Source organism: Neofelis nebulosa, chromosome 9 (genome assembly GCF_028018385.1).
Source record: "Neofelis nebulosa isolate mNeoNeb1 chromosome 9, mNeoNeb1.pri, whole genome shotgun sequence".
Taxonomy (NCBI): Eukaryota; Metazoa; Chordata; class Mammalia; order Carnivora; family Felidae; genus Neofelis; species Neofelis nebulosa.
Window position 1 is genome coordinate 102,846,677 of NC_080790.1, and position 23,086 is coordinate 102,869,762.

Here is a 23,086-nt window from a genome sequence, read left to right on the forward strand (position 1 = left end):
GCGGGGGTTGGGGGATGATAGGAAACATGACTCAGCAAAGCTGTGGGAATGCTTGAGGCCTCCCATCCAGGAAATGCTGGATTTGGGACCAGTGCTGTGTTTATCCCAAGCTGTACACACAAGAGAGGAAGGAAGAATTTGGAGAGATGCCAAGTGATTCTCTTGGAGTAACCAAGATGGCTGCTAGTCAGAGTGGGTTCACTGCCTGGGAGTGGGCGAATACAGATATCCCAACCTTAGTATTACCATCAACAGCCAATGGTGGCCTGCACAACTTCCTCTGTGTATGGACTCACATGTGCCATGGGGCATAGACTCATGACCCTGTAGGATTCCACCTGACCTCACTACATCATTTATTTTTTCTTTTCAGTTTTATTTTTAGTACTTAGTTTAAAATATATCAAATATATAGAGAATAATGTAACAATTGTATGTTGTCCAATGCTCAGATTTAACCAGTATTAACATCTTGCAGTATATTTTAGGTTTCTTTTTTTAAAAAAAGAAATATCATATTACCTCTAATGTTTTTTGCCTTCTCCACCCGCTCACTGTCATCCATCCCCAGAGGTAACTGTTACCTTGAAATTCGTGGTTAGCCTTCCCATGCATAATTTAGTACTATCCCCTATGTCAGTGTCCAGACATAATGTAGTATTGCTTTGTGAGTTTTTAAATTATTGAAATTGTGCAGTACTTAATATATTCACTTGCAATTTGCTTTTTTACACGTTATATTTTTATGACACTGTGACAGTATGCATAGCTTTAGATCATTTATTTTCACAGCTGGGTGGTATTCTGTCTTACTAATACAACACGGTTTATTTGTCCATTCTTCTATTGGTAGACAATTAAATTGTTTCCAATTTTTGATAATACAAAGAAAGCCCTCAGGGGTGAAATTGGTGACTTCTGCTACATGCACTTTACAGCATCCATGGTATAAGGTAGAGTCAAATTATCCCCAATTTATATCCCCAAAAGTGTGGCAATAAGAGTTTCTGTCTCTTTGTCACCTGCCAACACTTGATATCATAAGACCTTTTTTCCCCCTAAATACTATGTGGCAACTCTGACTTATTAATTACAACCACTGTAATTAATCCTCACCTGGTCCCATAGTACCTATCACATTGTATGACAGTCATCTGAATTAGTCACCCCCCTGTACCATTCATTTATGACAGGATTCCTATCTGTCCCTCTGTCTCCAGTACCCAGCATGGTCAATGATGACAAACACACAGTAAGTGCTCAGTACACACATGTTGACTTAAATCTAAAGAATTAACATATCAAAGAATGGTTCGTGTAGGAGTGGAACCAAGATTGATCAAAGAACCAGAACCTTCAACCCCTCCTGGATAGAATGTCAATTAATGTAACCACTTGGGAGAATTCTTGGATGGTATCTGCTAAAGCTGAACCTGCCCTAGGACCTATTAATTCCACTCCTCATGGAAATGTGTGTGTACAAGCACTAAAGGACACACCCTGGACTGTTGCAGCACTATTTGTAAAAGCTCCAAACTGGCAAGGACCCAAATGCCTGTTCATGGTAGAAAGGTTAAATAGAAAGGTACAGTCCTAGGCAGTGGTGAGAAAGAATGAGCTAGAGCTGCAAACAGCAATATGGAAGACTCTCATAATGTCATATTGAACAAAAGATGCCAGACTTCAGGGAGCATATGCTAGAGGATTCCATTCACTTGTTCAAAATCAGGCAAAACCAATATGGTGTCATGATACTGATTACTTTTGGTGGGAAGTGGGTACTAACAGTAAGGTGGCACAGGAGTGATGGTAACTAATGTCTTCTTTATTTGTTTTCCATTGAGGTAACATTTACATATGATGAAATTCAATTTTTTTTTATAAGTGCACCATAGTCCAATGAGTTTTGGCAAATGCATACAGTTGTGTAGCCACCACCATAATCAAGACATAGAACATTTCATCCCTGGGAGCTCCCTCATGAACCTTATATTCTATTTCTTGACTTTGGCCATGAGTGTGTTCACTTTGTGAAAATCCACTGAGCCACCCATTTATGACGTGTACGTTTTTTCTGATTGTATGTTATACATCAATAAAATGAAGAGTATTTTTCAAAAAAGATTGGCTCAAAGAATGGAAGTTGGCTACAAGATCTCCAGTTGGGTGGCAAAGGGAATGAGAGACGAGCAGGGGGGAAGGCAACTGGGAGCGTACGAAGTAGAAATATTGAAGAAGAGGAAACAAAGTGAGTTTGCTTTTATCTCAAACTTCAGTTTTCTATGTTTGCTGATGGTGAGTAGTGTGAGCCAGGCTTTATCTTCCTAGAATGGGATCCCTGCTTTCCTCCTTTTTTTTTTTTTTCTCTTTATAATATCTTGTAATAGTGGGAGGGAGTGCTCAAGAGTGGCTCCATGAAGGGCTTTTGCCTGAGACCTGGAGAAGGCGGCCTTGGCCTCCACTCAGTAGAAGTCCCCAGATGAGGGCCCTAAAACATTCTTGATAGAAAGGTCTGCCCTCCATAGCAATCAGCACAGAGGACCTCACTTTTCTTTCGACTGGAGGAATCCTGATCACATGACTCTGAAGCATGAGGTCTCTGGCCACCTCTTCCTGGTCTTGGCTGGTCCCTGAAGGGGAATTTGAAGGCGCCCTGGGAACAGGTGCATCAGTGGTGTGGGTGTCCCCAGTCTTACCTGTGTAAAGATCTCATTGGAGTTATATGGACAACAGAGGCACTGAGTTACTTTAGAAGCTCCAAAGAAGATTTTGTCCTGGGAAACCCTGGCTTTTCTCTTTGCCTTTTCCTTTTCTTTCTCCTTCTCCGTTTGCTAAGCTCTCCAAAGGTAAAACAAACCAAACCCAATCTAGGTGTAGAGGAGAGTAAAGGAGGGCAGAGCTAGACAAAACAAAACCACTTGTCTACTGGTGTAAAACTTTGAAGCAGTTCTTGTTAAGATCTGCTACTGCTCACTTTCACTAAGTAATTAAAGGGGTACTTCATTTAGACCATTCCCTTCCATGGCAGATAAACCTAATATGTGGCCATGGCATTTGTGAAAAATAAACTTAGCTGCATAGAAAAAATTACTTTTTTCTTTAAAAGTCAGGCTTGAAATTTTTATATCCTTTGAGTCATGTTCTTGAAGCAACTGGCTGATTAATTCAAGAAATGTTACTTTCCCAATTCAAACATGACATTTTGAAAATCATCCATGAATTACATGCCTCAAGAATGAAAGGCTTTTCTGTGCCATTTAAAAGGCTTTTTTTTTTTTTCATTTTAAGGGCAATCATGAATATCTATAAGGGTACATTTATTACTCCCAGAACAGATAGAAAATTAGCAAAGTTATAAAATTCTTACCCAGCTTTGCTATTGCAGCTGTGTCTCCGTCCAGCCCCCCACCAATTCCCCTGCCACTAAAATGGTTGAGGATGATGTTATTTTTGCCATTACAGGCAAGGCGCTGGCTGTTGTATGTTGGCTTTCCAAAACTTCTACAAGGAGATGGAGATAGAAAAAAAAAAAAAACAAAAACAAAAACACAACCCCCCCCCAAAAAAAATCCCCAAATGTATCTAAACTTTGTTCTTCTGGTTCAGCAAAGAGTGCTAGTCCCATAAATTTGTTTCTAAAAAGTCTTATCTTCTGATCCCAGAAAATGCCCCTCTTCTTCTAATCCTGTATGGTAAACCAATACTAAGTCTCAGAAAAGAAATGGGCTGTAAGCTTTCTGTCTTAATTTATACTACTGTATTCAGGATCTGTACACATGGATGTATGTTTCTGTGTATACCCACCCAGTAATTACTGAGGCAAGTCTTTAATTAGTCTGAAATAGTGCAGGCATAGTGGTGACAACCCACACATTTTTCCATTGGAAATTGTAAGTAGATGACAAAGGGAGAACCCCATCCTCTTTCCTCCCCACACATAACTTCCTGTGAAGCCTTTTCATGATTTTGTATATCAGGCCAGAATCATTGCTCTTGGGGATATTGATCACTGTCGCCCAGTTGATTATAACAGTGCTACTCAAAGTGTGGTCTATAGAGCATGATTGGTTTGTAGTCAGCAAGGAGATTAATTCAAAAACTAAGAAAAGGCGTGCAGCAATTTTTGGAGGTATCTGGCAGAGTCACTTTCTGTCTGTTGGCTCTAATTGTAAAAACTGAGGGTTTATCATGTTGTTTTGTAGAAACAAAAAAGATCTATTAGAGCACCAGTTTTTTTTGTTTTTTTTTTTTGTTTGGTTTTTTTTTTTTTGTTTGTTTGTTTTTTTGGTAGAGCTATCAACAGCAACAAAACCTCATTTCCACATGAGGGTGATAATAGTAAGCTTATTTTTGAATAGCACTCAGTAAGTACTAAAGCATAAAGTCTTGGTTTGGGACTCACCCAGAAGCAAAGCCAGAGAGAATGATCTGAGCAGGTAAGCACATTTGGGAGATGATTCCAGAGAGCAACAGTAGCAGAGTCGGGAAGAAATACAGGGAAGGGAAGGAAGCCGATAAATGGTGTGTTAGCAAGCAAGTTAGCACTGTGGGTGACTGGAGCTCAGTCCCACTGAGAATTCTGGGAATGGTACAGAATATGCTTCAGAATTCCCCACTTGAGGGGTGAGGAAGCTGGGGTGTTCTCCCAAGTTCCTGTCAGTCAACTGTTAAGTGCTCCTGGGGGGCACTGTTAAGTCCCTGGCACTTTGGTCTGTTCCTATGCAAGCCAAGTGGGTCCCACTGCCTAGAGAACGTGTTCAGGCAAAGGTTTGCAGGAGCTTCCAGTTGAGAATGGGGCTGGTGTACACAGTATGTGTAGTCAGTGTGGTAAGTGCCAAGGGGCAAGTGCTGGACATCAAAAGCATCTGCCAATGAGTAGGTAAGACAGGTGATCTTATCCAATTTATAGATAGTAAACTGAGGTCCAGTTTAACACTATAAAACAATGTGGAAGGTGGTGAGGGGCTGGGAAGGACCTCTCTTCTTTGGTTACCTACTTTCAGCCCACCCAGAGTCCTTTTTTGCTTGCTTATATTCCTGCTTTGTGTAATCAGGTAGTTGGTGATCTACCTCTGTGGCAGACTGGCTAAGTGCTCACATAGTCTTTCTCTGTTTCTTTCACCCCCAACTAAATTCCACTTCCCAATCTTCCTTGTGAAAGAGTGTGGCATGGAACAGAGCTGTGGAGATGAAGTGGAAATGATGTACAGTACTTCTCTCCTTGACCTATGCAAACCTTTATGCATGGCCTGCCTGCTCTTTACTCTTCAAGCAGGCTGGGATAGAGATGACCCCCAGGACATCCTAGAGAGTTACATTTTGAGGATGGCCAACCCACAATATGGAAGGAGCCTGGACCCTTGACTCATCACCTAAAAGAGAGCCACTTGACCAGACACATCCCCTAGATTTTTACTGTGTTAAGCCACAGTGATTTTGAAGATTATCTATAATAGCTACTAGTATAGTATTACTATAAATAATGCAACATACATGTGTAATCAAATAATTTATTTTTCTTTATATCACTTATCATTATCTCAGATTATGTCTTTATTTTTCAGCTGTCTGCCCTCCAACAGGAGTATCTGTATTTATATACTGTTTTATCTCTGGCATCTGGAACAATTCTGGGCAACTGGGAGATGTTCAATATACATTTTTCAAGTGACTAAATCCCAATGTCCAAACTTCATTGCATCTGACAGGCTCCAAGAACTTCAAGGCTCTTAGTTCATTCTCATAACAACTGTATGAGGAACTGAAATGCATAGAGGCTGATTAATCTATCCAGTGGTACCCAACAGGCAATTGTGGAAGCCAGGACTAGAATCCAGGAAGTTTGACTCAACCTTCAAATTCTTAAGCCCTCTGCACATTGTCTGACATCTGCCAGGGGCAGTGCTAGGAGCTGAGAGTGTAGAAAAGTAAGAGACAAAACACCTGCCTCTGAGGCCTACCCAACAGGCAACAGCATGGGGTTTGCTTGCAGTAAGGAAAACAGACCAGTCTCTGTTCTAGAAATGTTGAGTTCTGTTACTGACCCAACTGGAGCAAAGGCTCTGCTATAGGAGCAAGCATCCTCTTACAGAATGACAGAACCGAGCAGAATATGTAGAAATAAAGCCAGATCCTCTGTCTCCAATGTGAGATATCATAAGGGTTGATGCAGGGACATTTGGCAGATTTGAACAATTCAAGTAAAGGCAGAGTGAGTTAGAGAAAAACAAACACCAAACTGATCCTGTGAGTGCTGTGAAGACTTAGGAAGAGAACAAGGGTTAAGGTTACAAACGTTGGGTTGGTGATTAGAAAGAACTGGCTTCAGCTGGGTCTGCCATTTATGGAGCATTTATGACTTTGGGCAACTTTGCTAACCTGGTTGGGCTTCTTTTTCCTCATCTGCAAAATGGATGTAATGCACTATGCTTGCCTCCCATGTTAATGTGAGCTGCACAGAGGCACAAAGTGTGTGCTCAGGAAAGGGTGGCTAGTATAGTACCTATTCTTTGATCCCTGATGTTAGGCTGGAGAACTCTATCCTCTTGGCCGCTGAGCTACACAGGCAGAAACACCCCGGAGCCTGTAATCATGGTGGACAACTGTAATGGGGCCAAAGAGAAAGTTCCGTTGTCCCTGTTCTCTTTCTCAACTTTCCCATGTGCAGCCACTAGAGGGCCTTGGGCATCTCTGCCACTATTGGCTTGCTCACATGGCACCCAGGAGGCCCAGTGATTAGAAAAAGGACTCTTTTTCCAGCAAAGGAGCAAGAAATTTGATGAGAGTCATTTGTAGAGCACTTGTTGAGGGTCATATTTACAGGTGCTGTTGGTGAAGGTGCAGCCTTCTCTGCTGCAGGCAAAGTTGGCCCTTGAGCACATGCTCCACTTGGAAGGAGAGAATTACTTGGGGCTACCAAGGGGCTGGCTTGAAGCCCTGTGCTGAATCAGACAAGGTTGCCTTGTCTTATTAGATAGCTGAGCAGAGGGGTCTGGCTTTCTGAGCATCACTCATTGGCTTTGGGACTGACAACTAGCTTATCCTGATTAGAGGCAGATCATAGTTCCACAAATTTCCAGAGGTGTGACACTAACTTGTACTCGAGAGTAGGGATGTATTCAGTAGGCAAAAAACCCGGGGACCTCTCTGCTCCCATTTCACCTCACCTTCCAACTCTCATTTCACTAGGTCAGCAAAGTCTGATATGAAAAGGCAAAGAGCCCATTGCAAACATTGCTCATATCAGTCATTCTCACTGTAGTAGGAAAGAGCTCTGTTCCTTTTTGTCTTCCAGGCTAAATCCTTAATAAAGACACCTTAGATATGGCTCCATAACTTACCACTCTTGTTCCTCTGCTTATCATTCTAAACATACTAGCCTTTGGGAAACACCAAGCTCATTCCTAATTCCTTGTTTTTGTTCTTTTTTTCTGACTCCAAATGCCTCCATTTCTCCCTCCCTCTTTGCTTTATGAAATATCACATCTCCATGGGACTCGACAGGTACTTACCTGATTCCTGCCTCTGTTTTCCCATAGTACTTTGCATTTATCCTTAATAAAACATTTATCAGAGGGTTATTATACGTTTTTTCCTCTCCTCATTTGGTTGAGTTTCTCATATGCTTCATCTCCAGTCTCTGCTTGAATACCTGTCTCAACAGGGATCTCACCACCTCAAAAGTAATGCAATCCAATGCAACCAACTCTCTTTGCAAAAATAGTTTCCCTATTATAGAAACCAAATCTGCTTCCCTGATATATAGGTGTATTGATTCTCTCCCTACCAGTTCAGTTACCTAAAATTCCTTCAGATGTCAATAGGCTTCTCATATCATAATTAGAAATAGCTCTTAAATACAAATATTCTGAGAATGGGCAATGCATGAGTGATTCATTTTAAAGTGTAGATGATTGATAAAAGCTTTTCCAGAAGAACAAGATTTTACTAGAAGAGCTTATGACATCACCAGGACACTACCAGTTTGACATAGTAGAATGAGCTAGGCTAGGAAAAGAAAGATGGGTCCAGTGTGATATATTCCACCCCCCCCCCCGAGTTTTGGTTTTCTCATCTGTAAAAGGAATAATCTGCATGATTAGTTCTACTTGCTACTGTAATTGCTGAATTTTGTCTGGAAGCAGCCCTGCTCACCTGGACTGTCTTAAACCTTTACTCTGGCTTGGCTTTCTTAGCTCCTTCTTAGCTCTGAGGAGGCAAAAACTTACCTGTGGGTCAATGACTTCAGCTTCCTGGGGACTGGGTTGACGTTCTTGGTGCCAAAGATGCTGAGTTATACCACCCACCATCACATCAATCAATGAGCCTTTTATTCCCACCTGGTTTAGACCTTCCTCTCCCCCTGCCTTGGAGTCCAGGGCTTACCAGGATTATTTATGGTATTTGTATCATAAATATTGGCAGGTAACACATTTATTGCAGGTAACACATTTTATTATGATTTTATTATATATTCTCTTTTCCTGGAGTTTTGCAAGTAAAGATTTCATAAGAACAAATTCTTTATTTGTCCTAAGTTCCACACTACAGAACCAGGTAATTGCTTGAAGCACAAGACTCAGTGACTCAATAAATACTTTACAAAAATAACGTAGTTTTTTCCCCTTTCTTAAAACATAAAAAAATTAGGTTTTTTCTAAACATGAGTCCCCCTACTCTTTTTATATGTATTTACTGGGAATATATTGGTGGAGAAAAAAAATGTTACGATGGTATTAAAATAAAATGGATGAAATGAGGTTTATGTTCTTTTACCATTTATTTTGCTTGTTTATCTTTGGAAAAGTGCTACTATTTTTACATCTGACCTTCCTGCAGCCTTCTGAACCTACTAAGACATGAGCAGAACTCTGAAGCCTTTCAGTAGAATTATAGCATTATGCTAATATTGGCCTTTTATTTTAAAGCCTATTTAAAACCAGTCATCAGATTTGTCCCTAAAATACCCATGTGCCCCCCACCCCCTATCCAATCTTAGGCAAGGGCATTTTGGAAGCTGAGACTCCAGCAAGGTCCCTCAGGACTAAAGAATATTAGTTTTTAGGTGGCTGTTTTCTTATTTTGATACACTTATGTTGAGTTATTTAGTTTTTCTTTTTTTAAATCATTACAAAATTCCCTTTCTCTCCCACCTCCGGAAGCTCCTGTCTGAACTCTCACAGAAGGGATTAATCAGTTTCACAACTCCAGCGAAAAAGTTTATGCTTAAGTCACATTCATATTAAATAAGTTATATATAAAAACTGCTTATAACGTTTACAACTCAGTCTTTTCCTCTTTGCTTCTCTAGAAAACATTGGATCGGGGTGTGAGTTGAATCTCACCCACTATGGCTTCCAGGTTCTTCTGGCTTCTTTGTCCTCATCTTCCTGCTGACATCGCCCCTTGGAGGAATTTCAAGGAGCTCTGTGGGCATTTCAGATGGCAAGGTGGCTTCAGATGGCAGTCACCTGGGGCTGGTGCACACCCCTAGTGTAATTTATGAAAAATACCCATGTGGTATATACAAATATACATGTATGCGCATAAGAGGGGCGCTGCCCAAGCGGTAGATCAGTGTAGTGCATTTGTGTCACAAATTCCCGAGGTGGCATCTCCTTAATACTCCCTGGCCTCTTGGAACTGCTTAATGTAATCTTCATCCGAGGGGCTCTCTGTGCACTTCTGTCCATTGTTGGGAGGCCGGGCCTCGTTGTATCTGCTCCAGTCACCCTTGCAGATGATCCAGGGCAAGACATCCACCTTGTAGTGGAGCTCAGCTGAGAACTCAGTGCTGATAAGGTTGGGCGTCCCGGCCCCTTTGCCCCTGGTGATGAGCTGCATGTTGTCGCCATAGCAACAGTGCTGGGCAGCCAGCGTGGTGCTCTCCAAGGACAGCATGGAGCGAATGCAGTACCGGGCCGTGGGCTTGTAGATCTCTAGCTTCTCCTTGGGCCCACTGGCGTCCTTCCAGCGGAAGTCCTTGCGCTTAATGCGGTCAAAGATGTCCGCCGTGCTGTAGGCCACCTCTGTGGGGTAGGAGCAGGGGCAGCTGGGTAGGTCATTGATCACCTTGTGCATGTACTTCTTTAAGAACTCACTTTTGCAGCTCATCCATCGCTCGCAGCTGTCCGTGTCTGAAAAAGACCAGGGAGAAACCCTCTCACTACATGCAAAAGGGGAAGCAGGTTAAGGCTGAGGTCAACTCCTCCCCTCCCAGGGGCAACCCCTGGAGCCCCCTGGAACCACCAGCCTTTGGTTGGCTTGCTCACCTCCCTTGAACTTGGGAACTTTATTCACAAGGCAACCCCCTCCCCACTTTATACTATGAAAAATTTTCAGACACATAGAAAAGTAGAGAGAATACATTTAAGCAGTGACTACCTATATGCCATCACCCAGATTTAACCACTACATTTGCTTCATCTTTTTTGTTTTTTTGAAAACATATATTATCCCTGAGTTTTAGTAGGCATCTGGGGGGGAAAAGGAGGATATGGGGATAACCACAACCCCCTTATCACCTATGACAAAATTAACAATAATTCAGAGGGCTATTTTGAATCTGCTCTTTAAATAAGTGGTGACAAGGTAAGGCAGAAAGTACCTCCAGGGGAATTTATAGGAACAAGTTTTATTTGTGCCCCTCACTCACTGGTTTAAGCTAGAGCCATGGCCTGATCTCTTAACCATGGCTACCGAACAGCGACGACCACTGCAAGGAAATCCATATGATAAGATGCCTCAAAGAGGAAGGGGCTGGCCCCTGCTTTTAGGGTACTTAACATTTAAGCCAGAGGCCATTGACCTGAAGAACCCACCCCTGGTGGTGTTCTATTTGGACCTTACAATATTAAAAAATATTGAATTAATTGCCAATGAATTAATAAATTATTGAATTAACTTAAGACTTAGGTGATTCTACTTATTAATGTGGATTCCTGGTTTTATTTGAAAAACCTAAAGATATGTTTATGCTGGTCCTGCACTGCCCCAAGGGAACAGGCGTCATGAACAGGCAAACAGTGGTGAATGTTGCACAAACCAAGGTTGAGCAGAAAAAATCTGCTGGGGTTGTCTGGGGGTGGGGAAACATTCAGCGTCACCAGAGCAGAGGTTATAGGGAATGAGGCTGTTGGCATCAGATCATGGGAGTCTTTGGTGCAGTTTAGGCTTGTTTAGATGGCCCTAGGGAACTGCTGAAGGCTTCTGAGTGATAGTGAGCTATTAGCTAAGCTGTACAGTAGGAAGATACATTCAGAGCTGATATCTGTCATAAGAGTCCAGGTGGGAAGGGAGGGGATGGAAGGGATCAAGAGTGGTCAGAGAGTTAGGGCTGCTGGGCCTTGGTGCGCTTGAGGGTAAAGGAGAAAAGATTTTAGGAGTGACTCCTCAGCTCTGATCCCAGGTGCCTGGGAGACTGGTGGTGTCCTAGGAGGGAATCAAGAGACTAGGACGGGGGTAGGGTTGGGAGGGGCAGTTTGGAAGAGGGCTCAGGCTTCTCTTCAGTGGAATGAGGAGGAGAGATATAGGGCATCTCTCAGGAGCTCAGAAAGGCCTGGCCTAAGACGAAGAGTGTGGGGTCTTGTGTTGGACTGCCTGGGATCAACTTCCCGCTCAACCGTTTGGTAGCTCATGACCTCGAGCACAATATTCTCCCTCACTGTGATTCAGCTTTCTCATCTCTACATTGGGGATGAAAATAACGCCTGTCTCATAAAGTGTGCTGAGGATTAAACTAGAACACAGGGAGTACCCAGCACGCACGGGACCGGGGTGCTGCCTGAGGGCACATGCGAAGGCTCCATTCGGACCTGAGCTCTGAGACTCCACCCCTGTGGAGCCCCTGACTGAACAGTAGTGAGAGCATGCAGGCTCCCTCCTGGGAAATGTGTGTCTGCAGAACGAGTGAGGGTCTCTTTCAGAGAGCACGGTCTTCAGAAACAAAGTTCAGTGAGGTGCTAGAAAATGGCTTTGTTATTATCCTTCTAGTGTGGAAGGTCATCATAATTCATGTGCCTATAGAACATGCATTGACTTATTTTTATCTATCAAACTTATGTAGACGTTCAGTGTGATGGGCATGCTCTAAATGCTTTGCAAATACTAACTCATTTAATTCTGCAATAACTCTATAAGTTGGCATTATTACCTCAGACCATTTTACATATCAGATAACTGAGGCAGTACAAGGTTAATAAATGACCTTGTGCAAATCAAGCTCTGTCCCATCTCTGCTAGGCATCTTCTGTTTGGGGTTTTATATCCTCATTCCGTGTTTTTTCTTGCTCTGGAAGGTTTTTCTTGCTCTGGAATCCTAAGTGGATTGCATCAACGCGCTCCTTGAGCCCTGACTTCTTTTTGGGTTGAGTCAAGGGGAGGACCTGGCCAGAGACCAGGGGAAGAGAGGAGAGCGAGGTCAAGGTATTTGTTCCCGTGTCTCCTCCCTTGCTACTGCAGGTTGGCTACATCCTTCTTTAGCAACAAGAGTGCTGTTGGTAACCTTCTCCACACAGCTGTGGATTGTGGTAGCCACTCCTCCCCCTGCTCCCTTCAGGCCGAGGGGCAGTAAGGGCTCCCCACTGCTCTGTACGGCCCCGTACATCCCCTTCTTGGTTTCCATTCTACCCTGCTCACACCTTTGCAAACAGACCCTCATCAAATGCTCCTCAATTATCTGTTCGGTGTGCCATGTTTGTTCGTGCCCAGAACCTGACTGATGCCCAGTCCTACTTGTCTCTGTGAGTCCTCAGTCGTACCTCAGGTGTGACTTTGTGCAACAGGACCCATCCTCCCAACAAAGCAAGCAGCTGCCTGTCTGTAGGGTGTGCAATATGGAGAGACCCGAGAAGCTCTCTGCCCCGCAAAGACAATCTTTGTTGCTCTACTATTTTATGTAAATGTCCCACGTTGAGTCTTTAATTTTGGTGTCGGGGGAGTCAAATGCATAGTGTTTGCAGAAGGCTCCTGCGAAAGGTAGCTTGTGTGTGTGTGAAAGACTGAGGTGGAACCCCCGGGTGACACAGAATTTCCACACTGCCTCCAGTTTGGCTGAGGAGACAGGGCAAAAGTGAAGAGGCTAAGAAAGACTTTCTGGGTGACACGAAGAAGTGTGACAGAAGGAGTCTTATCTTTCTGCAATAAAGAATTGCACCCCAAAGCACGTGAAGCTATTTTTAAAAAGGAAGCTTTCACCTCACACCTGAGTAGTCACTTTTTTTTTTTAATTTTTTTAACGTTTATTTATTTTTGAGACAGAGCATGAATGGGGGAGGGTCAGAGAGAGAGGGAGACACAGAATCGGAAACAGGCTCCAGGCTCTGAGCAGTCAGCACAGATACCGACGCGGGGCTCGAACTCACGGACCGCAAGATCATGACCTGAGCCGAAGTCAGCTGCTTAACCGACTGAGCCACCCAGGTGCCCCCTGAGTAGTCACTTTTAATTTTGTCTGGTTCGTGCTTATTGTGTTTGGTCTAGCACTTTCTGGCAGATGAGGAGCAGGGTATGCCGAAAGTTTACAAAAAAATTGATGAGGTAGAGAGAGGCAGGTATAATGCCGAGGAAGTTCCCTTTTCCTCTCCGTCCCTCTTTTTTTTTTTTTTTTTTAAATTTTTTTAATGTTTATTTATTTTTGAGACAGGGAGAGACAGCATGAACGGGGGAGGGTCAGAGAGAGAGGGAGACACAGAATCCGAAACAGGCTCCAGGCTCTGAGCTGTCAGCACAGAGCCCGACGCGGGGCTCGAACTCACGGACTGTGAGATCATGACCTGAGCCACAGTCGGACGCTTAACCGACTGAGCCACCCAGGCGCCCCTCTCCGTCCCTCCTTTTGCTGCAGAACTGAGATCAGCATTTCCTGACTTCTTGGGGACACTCAGTGAGGCCTGTGAGAAGAGACCCCATGCAGCCTGAGGCCCTACTGAGGCTGACTCTGTGCTTAGGGAGAGCAGTCCTGTCCCACTTCTTGCCACGGAAGCTGTGTAGCAAGCAAGGCAGACCCAGCTGGCTGCTCTGCTCAGGCTGGTCTGGGAGGCCCAGGACTGCTCTCTCCTGCTCGGACTGTATTCGGGTAGCAAGAAATATGCTGGGAGAATTGGACCCCGTAAGAGGAAAACAAAACACTTAAATGGATCCCGGGATGGGACGGCACTGCAAAAGCAAAAGGAATCACCAAAACATTAAATCAATATTTGAATAAAAAAACAAAAGGGGCGGGGGAGAAAACTCTCCTTACCAACTTCAAACAGCTTGGTGGCGTTAAACTCCTCGCTTCCCGCAAGCAGACTCACTTCGGTGGCAGCTGTCCTGAAGGTGTCTTCGATTCCTAGACACAGACAGGAGCTCATTTTTCCCTAGTTTTATGGAAAAAGTTACCCTCCCCCCCCCCCCCCCCCCCCAGCAAATACAGAAACAAATACACCTGAACAAAGCTTTTTTGTATTCATTACCACTCCTGGGTAGGAACTTGCCAGTGGAGGAAACAGTAAAAAGCAGGTAGTAGAGCATAAAATATATTAAAACCCCAGATACCATTTGCAGCATGAAATCAGATCCAAATGTGCCTGAATTACCCTTTTTTTTTTTTTTACCATATTTTTATTTTTTTAGAGAGAGTGCAGTGTAAGTGGGGGAGAGGGGCAGAGGGAGAGATAGAATCTTTTTTTTTTTTTTTTTTGAGAGAGAGAGAGAGAGAGAGAGAGAGAGAGAGAGCCAGGGGCAGAGAGAGAATTCCAGGAGAGTCAGAGGGAGATAGAGGCAGAGGGGGAGAGAGAGAGATAGAGAGAGAGAGAGAGAAGCGGGGCTTACCCCAAGCAGGATTTGTGTTTACCTAAAGCGAGGCTCGAGCTCACCTGATGTAGGACTTGAACTCACGAACCATGAGACCATGACCCAAGCCAAATTCATATGCTTAATGACTGAGCCACCCAGGTTGCCCCTGAATGAGTCTTAAGGAACTCATTCACTAGGCCCAGGAATGGGGTTTGGGGCAATGGGGGACACATGTCTGCAAGGCTGTCTGTCTGCTGGTGTCAGGGTGACAAACTGAACTAGAGGCAATGGTTAATATTTTGTCTAGTGGCCAATACCAGTTTTAAGGACTGACTGGGTTAAAATTATAACTAGTCTGGTGACGTTGGGGAAGACTCTTTACCTTTGTATGCCTCAGCTTTTGCATCTGTAAAATGGAGAGAAATAAGTGCCCCACCTCATAGAGCTGAATGCATTCAACAAACTATGTGTAAAGAAAGCACTGTAGTTAAGCGGTAACTGTTGGTTGAGAAAACCAGTTTTCCCTGGTTGGTTGAGAGTAGCTCATTTTGAGGATGTCGCAGTCCACAACTAAAGACCAGATACCTCAAATTCTAGAACTTTCAGCATTGACAATGATGCTTCAGAGAGAATACACCGACCTTGTCATTACTTGCTCTGAGGGACTGAACTCAGCTTGCCTCATACTTCTTGGTTCCTCTTTCATCCCCAAACTACCATTCCCATCCAGGCTTCCCTTACGGACAGGAATCCTGTGCTAGCTGAGGCATCCAAGGAGGCTGGAATGGTGGAGAGCCTTGGCTGCCTGCTAGGTGTGACTTGATTTCCTTTAAGGGGCTCTCTCTGACTTTATGTGAGGCCCCTTGAACTTATTTGTAGGGTTGACTTAGGGGACAAACTTTTACTGGGTAATCACTGCCAGGCTGGGGATATTGCCTGCCCCACGACTCCTTCCAGTAAAGCTGAGAATCAACAAACCAAATAAAGAAAAAGATCCTGTAAAAAAAAAAAATCCTTCATGAAGCCCTGAAAACCTGGAAGGCCGAGGAACAGAGAGGCAGAAAGGATGGAAGGAGGGCAAGATCAGATGAGAAGAAAATGTATGAACAGTGCTGCTGGGCATGCTGCTCTTGGTGGTGAGAGAAAATGAGAAGGAAACATTAAAAATGGTGGCAGAGAAACATTCACAATGGTGGTCACCAGGTGGTAGACTTGGATCCGGATGCCAGCCTGGGAAAAGAAATAACAGGCAAGCCCCCAAGCCCTGACAGTAAATGCCATCTGTATCCATTACTGGCTGAGCCCCATATCCTTCCTCCTGGTGGCAGTGGAATAGTTTAATGGTTAAGAACATGGACTCTGGAACCAGACTGCCTGGATTCACATTCAAGATTGATCACTTGCTGCTTGTATGACTCGTACAAGTTAATCCCACGCCTGTTTCTATAGCTGTCAAGTGGGTACAATAGTAAATACTTATTTCATGAGGCTATTGCAAGGATTAAATGAAATAATGCCCCAAAAGACCTGAGAAATTGGCTTGATACTTAAGTCCTCAAACAATCCTATTCTTCATGATCTGCATTACATTTTGTTTTCCTTCTTCACCATCTTCGCTTTCTTTATCTTCATCTTCGCCTTTGTTTTCTTGTTTTATCTCCTCTCCATCATCATCATCTTCTTCATACCGTCCTTCTCTCCCTTCTTCCTTTTCTTCATGTATTTCTCCTCTTCCCCCTTCTCATGTTATTATTTATTGGTATATTTTGTACCCACCTAAATCCCATCACATCAGACTTCCAACTCAGCTTCATTACAGTGAGCATAGGAAAGATCGGGAAGAGCATCTTGATGGTTGCTCCATTTTCTGAAATCCACCTGCACGGCTGACATGGAGCCCAAGCTGCCGCTTGTTAAATGTCAGCCCCATTTTCTACACATGCCCCTTTGCTAACAGACACATGTCCAGTCTGATCCTTCCTCTCTCCCCTCAGAAACCCCTTTGCTCTTTCACTTCTTTTGTTTCAGATCTCAGCCTTATGGTCTGACAACCAAGTTTCTAGGAGTAGGAAAAGGAAGTCTGGGGGTGCAGGGATCTAGTTTTCTGCCTCTGATATTCATCTTTCAGATGAAGCCATTTGGAATGTACAGTTTCTTGGAAGAACCTGAGATATTATTTGAAGCTGGCATTCTACCTGGCAACGGGACACAAAAGTAAATGTAAAACTGCAGATCAGGAGCTGGTAAATTTTTTTTGTAAAGGGGCAGAGAGTAAATGTTTTAGGCTTTGTGAGTCCCATGTAGTCTTGGTTGCATATTTCTTCTCCCACCCCTACTCACCATCCTCTCCCTCCGTTTCCTCCTCCTCTTCCTTCTCCTCCTTCTCCCCTTCCTTCTTCTTGACCCTTTAAAAATGTGTAGGCCATATAAAAACAGGCCACATTTTGACACCCAACTGCCACAGACAGTCACAATTATTCTTTTACCCCCAATGGCCACTCTCCAATTGCAATTAGTTTAGTTTTTAAAACACTGACAATGCAGTTTAAAGGGATAATTAACTGCCAGGTTTCCTCTGTCTCCTCCCTTGGAGGCTTCAGCAACTCTCACACATCACCGACAGGGCTACCTGCATGGTTCTCCTGTATGTGGCTGTCAATCCACTCATCCTGGCTTCCTTATCAGACCACAAATGTCTGTCTGCGTCTCTTCAAGGCACAACAAATCCCACATCAAAGTCTCAAGTTAAACAGAATCCCCCCTTTAAATTAAACAAGTACACTGTGGCATTGCATTCTAGTCATGGCTATAGCGATTGTGCATAAGGCTCAGAAAACCCATCTTTTCATCCATTCAGCTCATTATGCTTGTGTTAGCTCTTGTCGTTTCAGCCTGGTCAGAATTCTTACTAGGGAAATGGTTGTCTTTTAGAAAGTCACTTTCTCTAAGGCTTAAAAATAAGTTAAAAACTTACCCCCGAACTTGGAGCCACTCCCCTGTGTATACCAACCTGGGCAGTTTGGACGATCACATGTCCTAGATTCTGTTGCGGTACATGCGTAGCCACAAGACCTAGTCCGTTTCTGGTTGCCGTTCCCACAGGTGACACTGCAGACAGACCAGAGACTCCAGTCGCCCTCACCATCTGTGGAATCTGGAAGGGAGCCAGGGATACGGTCACCAGCCTCGCCCAAGGAGTCCCCAAATCCCTCTTGTCAAGCAGCCTGCCAGTTGTCTTCTTCCATCGTTCTCACTGTTGGAGAGGACTAGATGCCAGCTGGAGGCAAAAGGCTTATGGCTCCAGGGTTCATTCTAGGGATTAGCTTCATGAGAGCAGGACTCTGTCTGAGGTTTTGAGCACTGTGATGGTCAGCACACAGCCAGGGCCTGACTCCTAGAAGGTGCCCGGTCAGTGCTTATTGAGAATGCCTGCATTTGTAGAGTATGGGATCATGGAATACTATGGTGTGTAGTTTTCAAAGATGGCCACCATCAGTTCTTTCCCTCCCATTACATACGAGAGAGAGAGAGAGAGAGAGAGAGATTGAGAGAGAGTGTTTATTTCCCCTTCTTTAAAATCTGAGCTGACTTTGGCCTTAAGAGGGCCTGGCAGCTTCTGACTTTGCTCTAGGCAATCTGGTCACTGTGAAAGAAACTGAGGCTAAACTTGTGAATTGTGGGACACCGCATGGAGATGGAGGAGGCACATGAGGGGCTGCAAGGCACACACACATGAGTGAAGCCTTGTTGAACCTTCCAGCCCTTCCCAGTGGACAGATGAACACAGTGGATGCTTAGGAGCACACCAACTGCCTAGTGGGGCCCTGCATGAACTCCTGAGCCACAGAATCATGATAAATAATAAACTGCTGGGTTTTTTTGTTTGTGTTTTGTTTAAAATTTTTATTTTAGAGAGAGTGAGAGTGCAAGTGGGGTAGAAGGGCAGAGGGAGAGAGAGAGAGAACGAGAGGAAAAATCTTAAGCAGGCTCCATGCTCAGCTCAGAGTCTGATACGGGGCTTGATCTCATTACCCTGGGATCATGACCTGAGTCAAAATCAAGAGTTGGATGATCAACTGACTGAGCCACCCAGACACCCCTAAAACCATTGTTGTTTTGGGATGGTTTTGTTATACAGCAGTAGATAACTGCTACATAAAGGTAGAGCTAGAAATGATCCTTTGAGGTCATCACTCAATATCTATCCAATGAATATTTATTGAGCCCCTATTATATGCCAGGCATAATTCTAGTTATGTGGGAAATATCATTAAATAAAACTTTCAAAGATTTTTTTCCTGGTGGAACTAATATTTTAGTAAGAAGAGTCAGACAATAATCAATAAAAAATGAGTAAGTTATACAGTGTATTAGAAGTCAATAAATGATAAGGAAAAAAGGAGTAGACCAAACTGGGGGGTGGGGGTGCTGAGAATGTGAGTGGTGTGAGGAAGGTTGGTATATTATCAAGATGAAGTTCCTCTTTTAAAAGTAAAGAAACCAAGTCCTGGAGGGACTGGGGAACTTACCCAACGTCATAAGGGTAACAGAGAGGAAAGCTTGGGCCCTAGTGCTAAGCCCTCGGTCTGCACAGCATGATCCCCTCTGAAGCATCTGCACTCTGTAATACTTTCTCCTGGTTTGTCCAGATCTTCCTACAGCCTTGGGGCTGCCGCAAATGCCAAACTTGGAGCTACAGGCATGTGCTTTGCAGGGAAGGGGCCCTCTCTGTTCATAACAGGTCGCGGTGATTGTTATGATGTAGGCCCATCAGGAATGTAGTCCACACATGTTTCTACCTGCAGGGTGGGCCCTGTGCCAGCCTCCCAGGCTGCTGTTTGCATGGCATCCACTCTGAACACTCCTCAGGCAAACACAGGGCCGCCGAGTCTCCTCAGCCCATTAAACGGAGTTGGGGAGGGGGGTGTCGTTCATGGTTGTGTCCTCTTCCCTAACCGAGAGCAGAAAGTTTGCCCACACCTTGCCTGCCCCAAGGGCCCCCATCCATTTCTTCTCTCTCCCCCAAAAGGAATCTTTTTGTATTTTGATTATCTTCTAAGAAATGGTTTTCCAGCAACACGGCCGAGCAGGTGTTTGAAACTACTGTCTCGTGTGAAGGAGTTGGGCCCATTTCCCCAGTGTCAGCCTCTCCATCTCTCTTATCTCTTACTAGGCATCAACAGTAGAATTAGAGAGACAAGTTGCTTCCAGAGGGCGAAACCACCTCAGTAAGGGTGGTTGCTGCTCCCTCCAAGACCTCTGTGGTCTGGTATCTCTTGGTAATCTCCCCCTGAGAACACCAGAGCAATCATGAGATCACACTCTGGTCAGTGGGAACATCCAGGTGCAGTGGGTTATAGGCACATACTAACACACTGAACCACATCCGACACGTACCACCAAGACCAGATTTATTGAAGGGAACAATGACAACAAAAGTCACAAGTAAAGGTCGTAATGTCATTAGACTCATAAAGGGGACGGTGGGCAAGTCAGAGAAAGCTTACTAAATCAGATAAGTAGAGTTTATGTCATGGATATGCTAGGTACATAATCTTATGATGCCAAGTGGTGTAGCTGTTTTGCTCAGCTGAAGCAATGGGACCTCAACCATCTAGATCTCCTACAGCCTTTCCTTCCTGTTGCAGTAAAATGGAGAGACATTTTGGAAAATATCTTTGACCTTTAAGATTCTAACATTAAACCCGCCATGAGGCTTATATTGGAATCTTTGCACAAGGTAATTTCTGGTCTTGGTTTCTTGGATCTAAATTATTGAATGTTAATACTGTGTTGGATATGTGAAAAATGACTTCCATCATTCCTTTCCCCATATCTGCTCTTCGGTTACTCTCTTCTCCTGCCCACTCCAGCCTGGGCAGGAGACTTGCTTTGGCCAATGGGAAAATAGCAAACATGATGCAAACAGAGGCAGGAAAAGTGTTCGTGAATTAGGGTTTGCTCTCTTGACATAGAGAACTCTTCCATCACTATGTGAAGAGCCTGGGCTGGCAACCTGGGGGGTGAGGGACCAGTTAGAGAGAGGCCCCAGCCACCCCAGCATGCCCAGCTATTCAGCTGGGGCCCCATCATTGAGTAAAGCCATCCTAGACTATCCAGCCCCAGCCAAGCCAGCCCAGAGCTGAATGACAGTTCAGGCAAAGTTCAGACTCTTTTCTTTTTTTCTTTTTTTTAAATGTTTATTTTTGAGAGACACAGAGAGGCAGAGAGAGAGCATGAGCAGAGGAGGGGCAGAGAGAGAGGGAGATAGAGAATCCCAAGTAGATAGAGAATCCCATGCTGTCAGCGCTGAGCTGGATATGGGGCTTTGAACTCATGACCTGAACCCAAACCAAGAGTTGGACGCTTAACCGACTGAGCCACCCAGACACCCCAAAACTGTAGATTCTTAAAAAAGAACCCATTTGTTCTTTTAAGACACTAAACTTAGGGGGTGGTTTCTTAAGCAGCAAAAGTTACCTGTTACAAATACACCATAAAATTCTCCCTAAAATATGCTCTCTAGATGGCTAGCAGAGTCTGGAACAATGAAGGGTTTATTATCCCAATAAGTGGCTCTCTTCATGTTATTATTATTTTCTTGTTTTTTTTAAAGCATAAAGAGAAAGAGAGAGAAAAAATGAGCAGGGGAGGGCCAGAGAGAAAGGGGGACAGAGGATCTGACACAGGCTCTGTGCTGACAGCAAAGAGCCTGACGTGGGTCTCGAACTCAGGAGCTGAGTTCAGATCATGACCTGATCTGAAGTCAGACAACCAACTGAGCCACAAAAGCGCCTCTTCATGTTTTTATTTTAAATGCTCACAAAGCCACTGATTTTTCCAATTTTTCAAAACATGGTCCCCCAAATCAGAAACAGAAAAGCTCCATACCCATGTGGCTAATCATTTCTATTAGGTTAGCAATGAAATGAAGCCACCTCCTAGGACAAAGCGTGTATGTCCACTCACAACCCTGCAGGCTCCATAGCATACTGTCCCAGATAAATGTCCCAGAAAAGACCCTCCTCTTGGGTAATCTCTATTTGTTTAATGCATGCAAAGGACAGAAAGCTTTGAGGGCAGTATTTCTTTCTGTTATAGCAAAACAAGCCTGTTGTCATGTGCTCACCTGCCAGGGAGCATCGCTCAGAGCAGAAAATGAATATGAACAACAGTAACCACTAAGATGACAACAATGACAGTAAAAGACAGTCCCTGTGACATCAAAGAGCTCAATGAAGGAAGAAAACAATCCACAGGGTACTGGGCTGAGAGCTGGGTCTCAATCATGTCATTTGAAAATTTAAAGTAGTGATTAAGCAGTTTCAGGTCACTAGAGTTCTGTGGGACAGTTATAGTGTCTGGGCAACTGGAGTGATTTGGGTCTTGGTCACTGGCAAGCCTCCACCACTAATCCTAGATGAGAGTGGCTACCAATTATTGAGGGCCTGCTTTAACCAGCTTCTCTGTCTAAATACACTGATTAAACTCCTATAATAATCCTGTAAGGTAGGTAGAAACTTCCTCCTTTTACGGATAAGGAAACTGAGGCTCAGAGAGGTTAAGGGTCTTGCCTAAGGACACACAGCTCAAGCCTGGCAGATCTGGGATTAGATGTGAGGTCTCTGTGGCAGCATGCTGTTCTGTATCCTGGTACTCCTGCAGCTTTAATTCTGGCCCATGTTGGCCTCTCTTTTTTAAGACACCCACTTATGTGGCCATAATTCAACATTACAAAGAAAAAGCCTCGACAAAAATCACTGTGAAATCTATTAAAATAGGACCATGACCAGTCAGAGAATTGCAAAGAACTGAGTCCCAACCCAGGTTTACAGTAAGCGATGCCTATCTGATTTCATTATATGGTTGATTCAGAACAATTTTGGCAATGGTATTCTACTATTTGACAGAAAAATATTTACTCGGATTCTTTCTTGGTCCTTGATGATACCTTAAGTGTCTACACAGAAGGTATTTAAAATGCAGCATCTCAAATTGAGTCCAAAATTGAGCCAACCCGTGGTCACATCATATGTTTCCACAATCGCAACTTAGGTGTAACTAACTCCCATTGTGTATTTTAGAATTTATTCTAAAGATGCCATTAAATTCTATTTTTTTTACACCAACATTTTTTTTGAAGAACTCTTTGGCCACAAACATTTAAATTCTTACGAAAGATCCTCCCTTCAAAAATCCGAGATCAACTCCCACCACAAAGGCCAGTTCCTGTGGTGATTTTCACACATACTTAGGCACAGTGAGTCTCGCTGCTTTGCCACCGCAGGAACCTCGCCATCCTGGGCCATGT

At 44.0% G+C, this 23,086-nt stretch overlaps 2 protein-coding genes across 4 annotated transcripts in view; one reads left to right on the forward strand and one right to left on the reverse strand.

Moving 5' to 3' along the window:
• TASP1 (taspase 1) overlaps positions 1–23,086 on the forward strand; it is a 389,761-nt gene that overhangs the window by 329,464 nt on the left and 37,211 nt on the right. The window lies entirely within an intron of this gene.
• ISM1 (isthmin 1) overlaps positions 8,433–23,086 on the reverse strand; it is a 75,553-nt gene continuing 60,899 nt past the window's right edge. For both annotated transcript variants that reach the window (XM_058684859.1, XM_058684858.1), the window contains exons 4-6: positions 17,786–17,929; positions 14,240–14,329; positions 8,433–10,136 (exon numbers count right to left, since the gene is read on the reverse strand). In XM_058684859.1, coding sequence (XP_058540842.1) covers positions 9,619–10,136; positions 14,240–14,329; positions 17,786–17,929 — 752 coding nt within the window. In that variant the 3' untranslated portion in view covers positions 8,433–9,618. The remainder of the gene's footprint in view (positions 10,137–14,239; positions 14,330–17,785; positions 17,930–23,086) is intronic.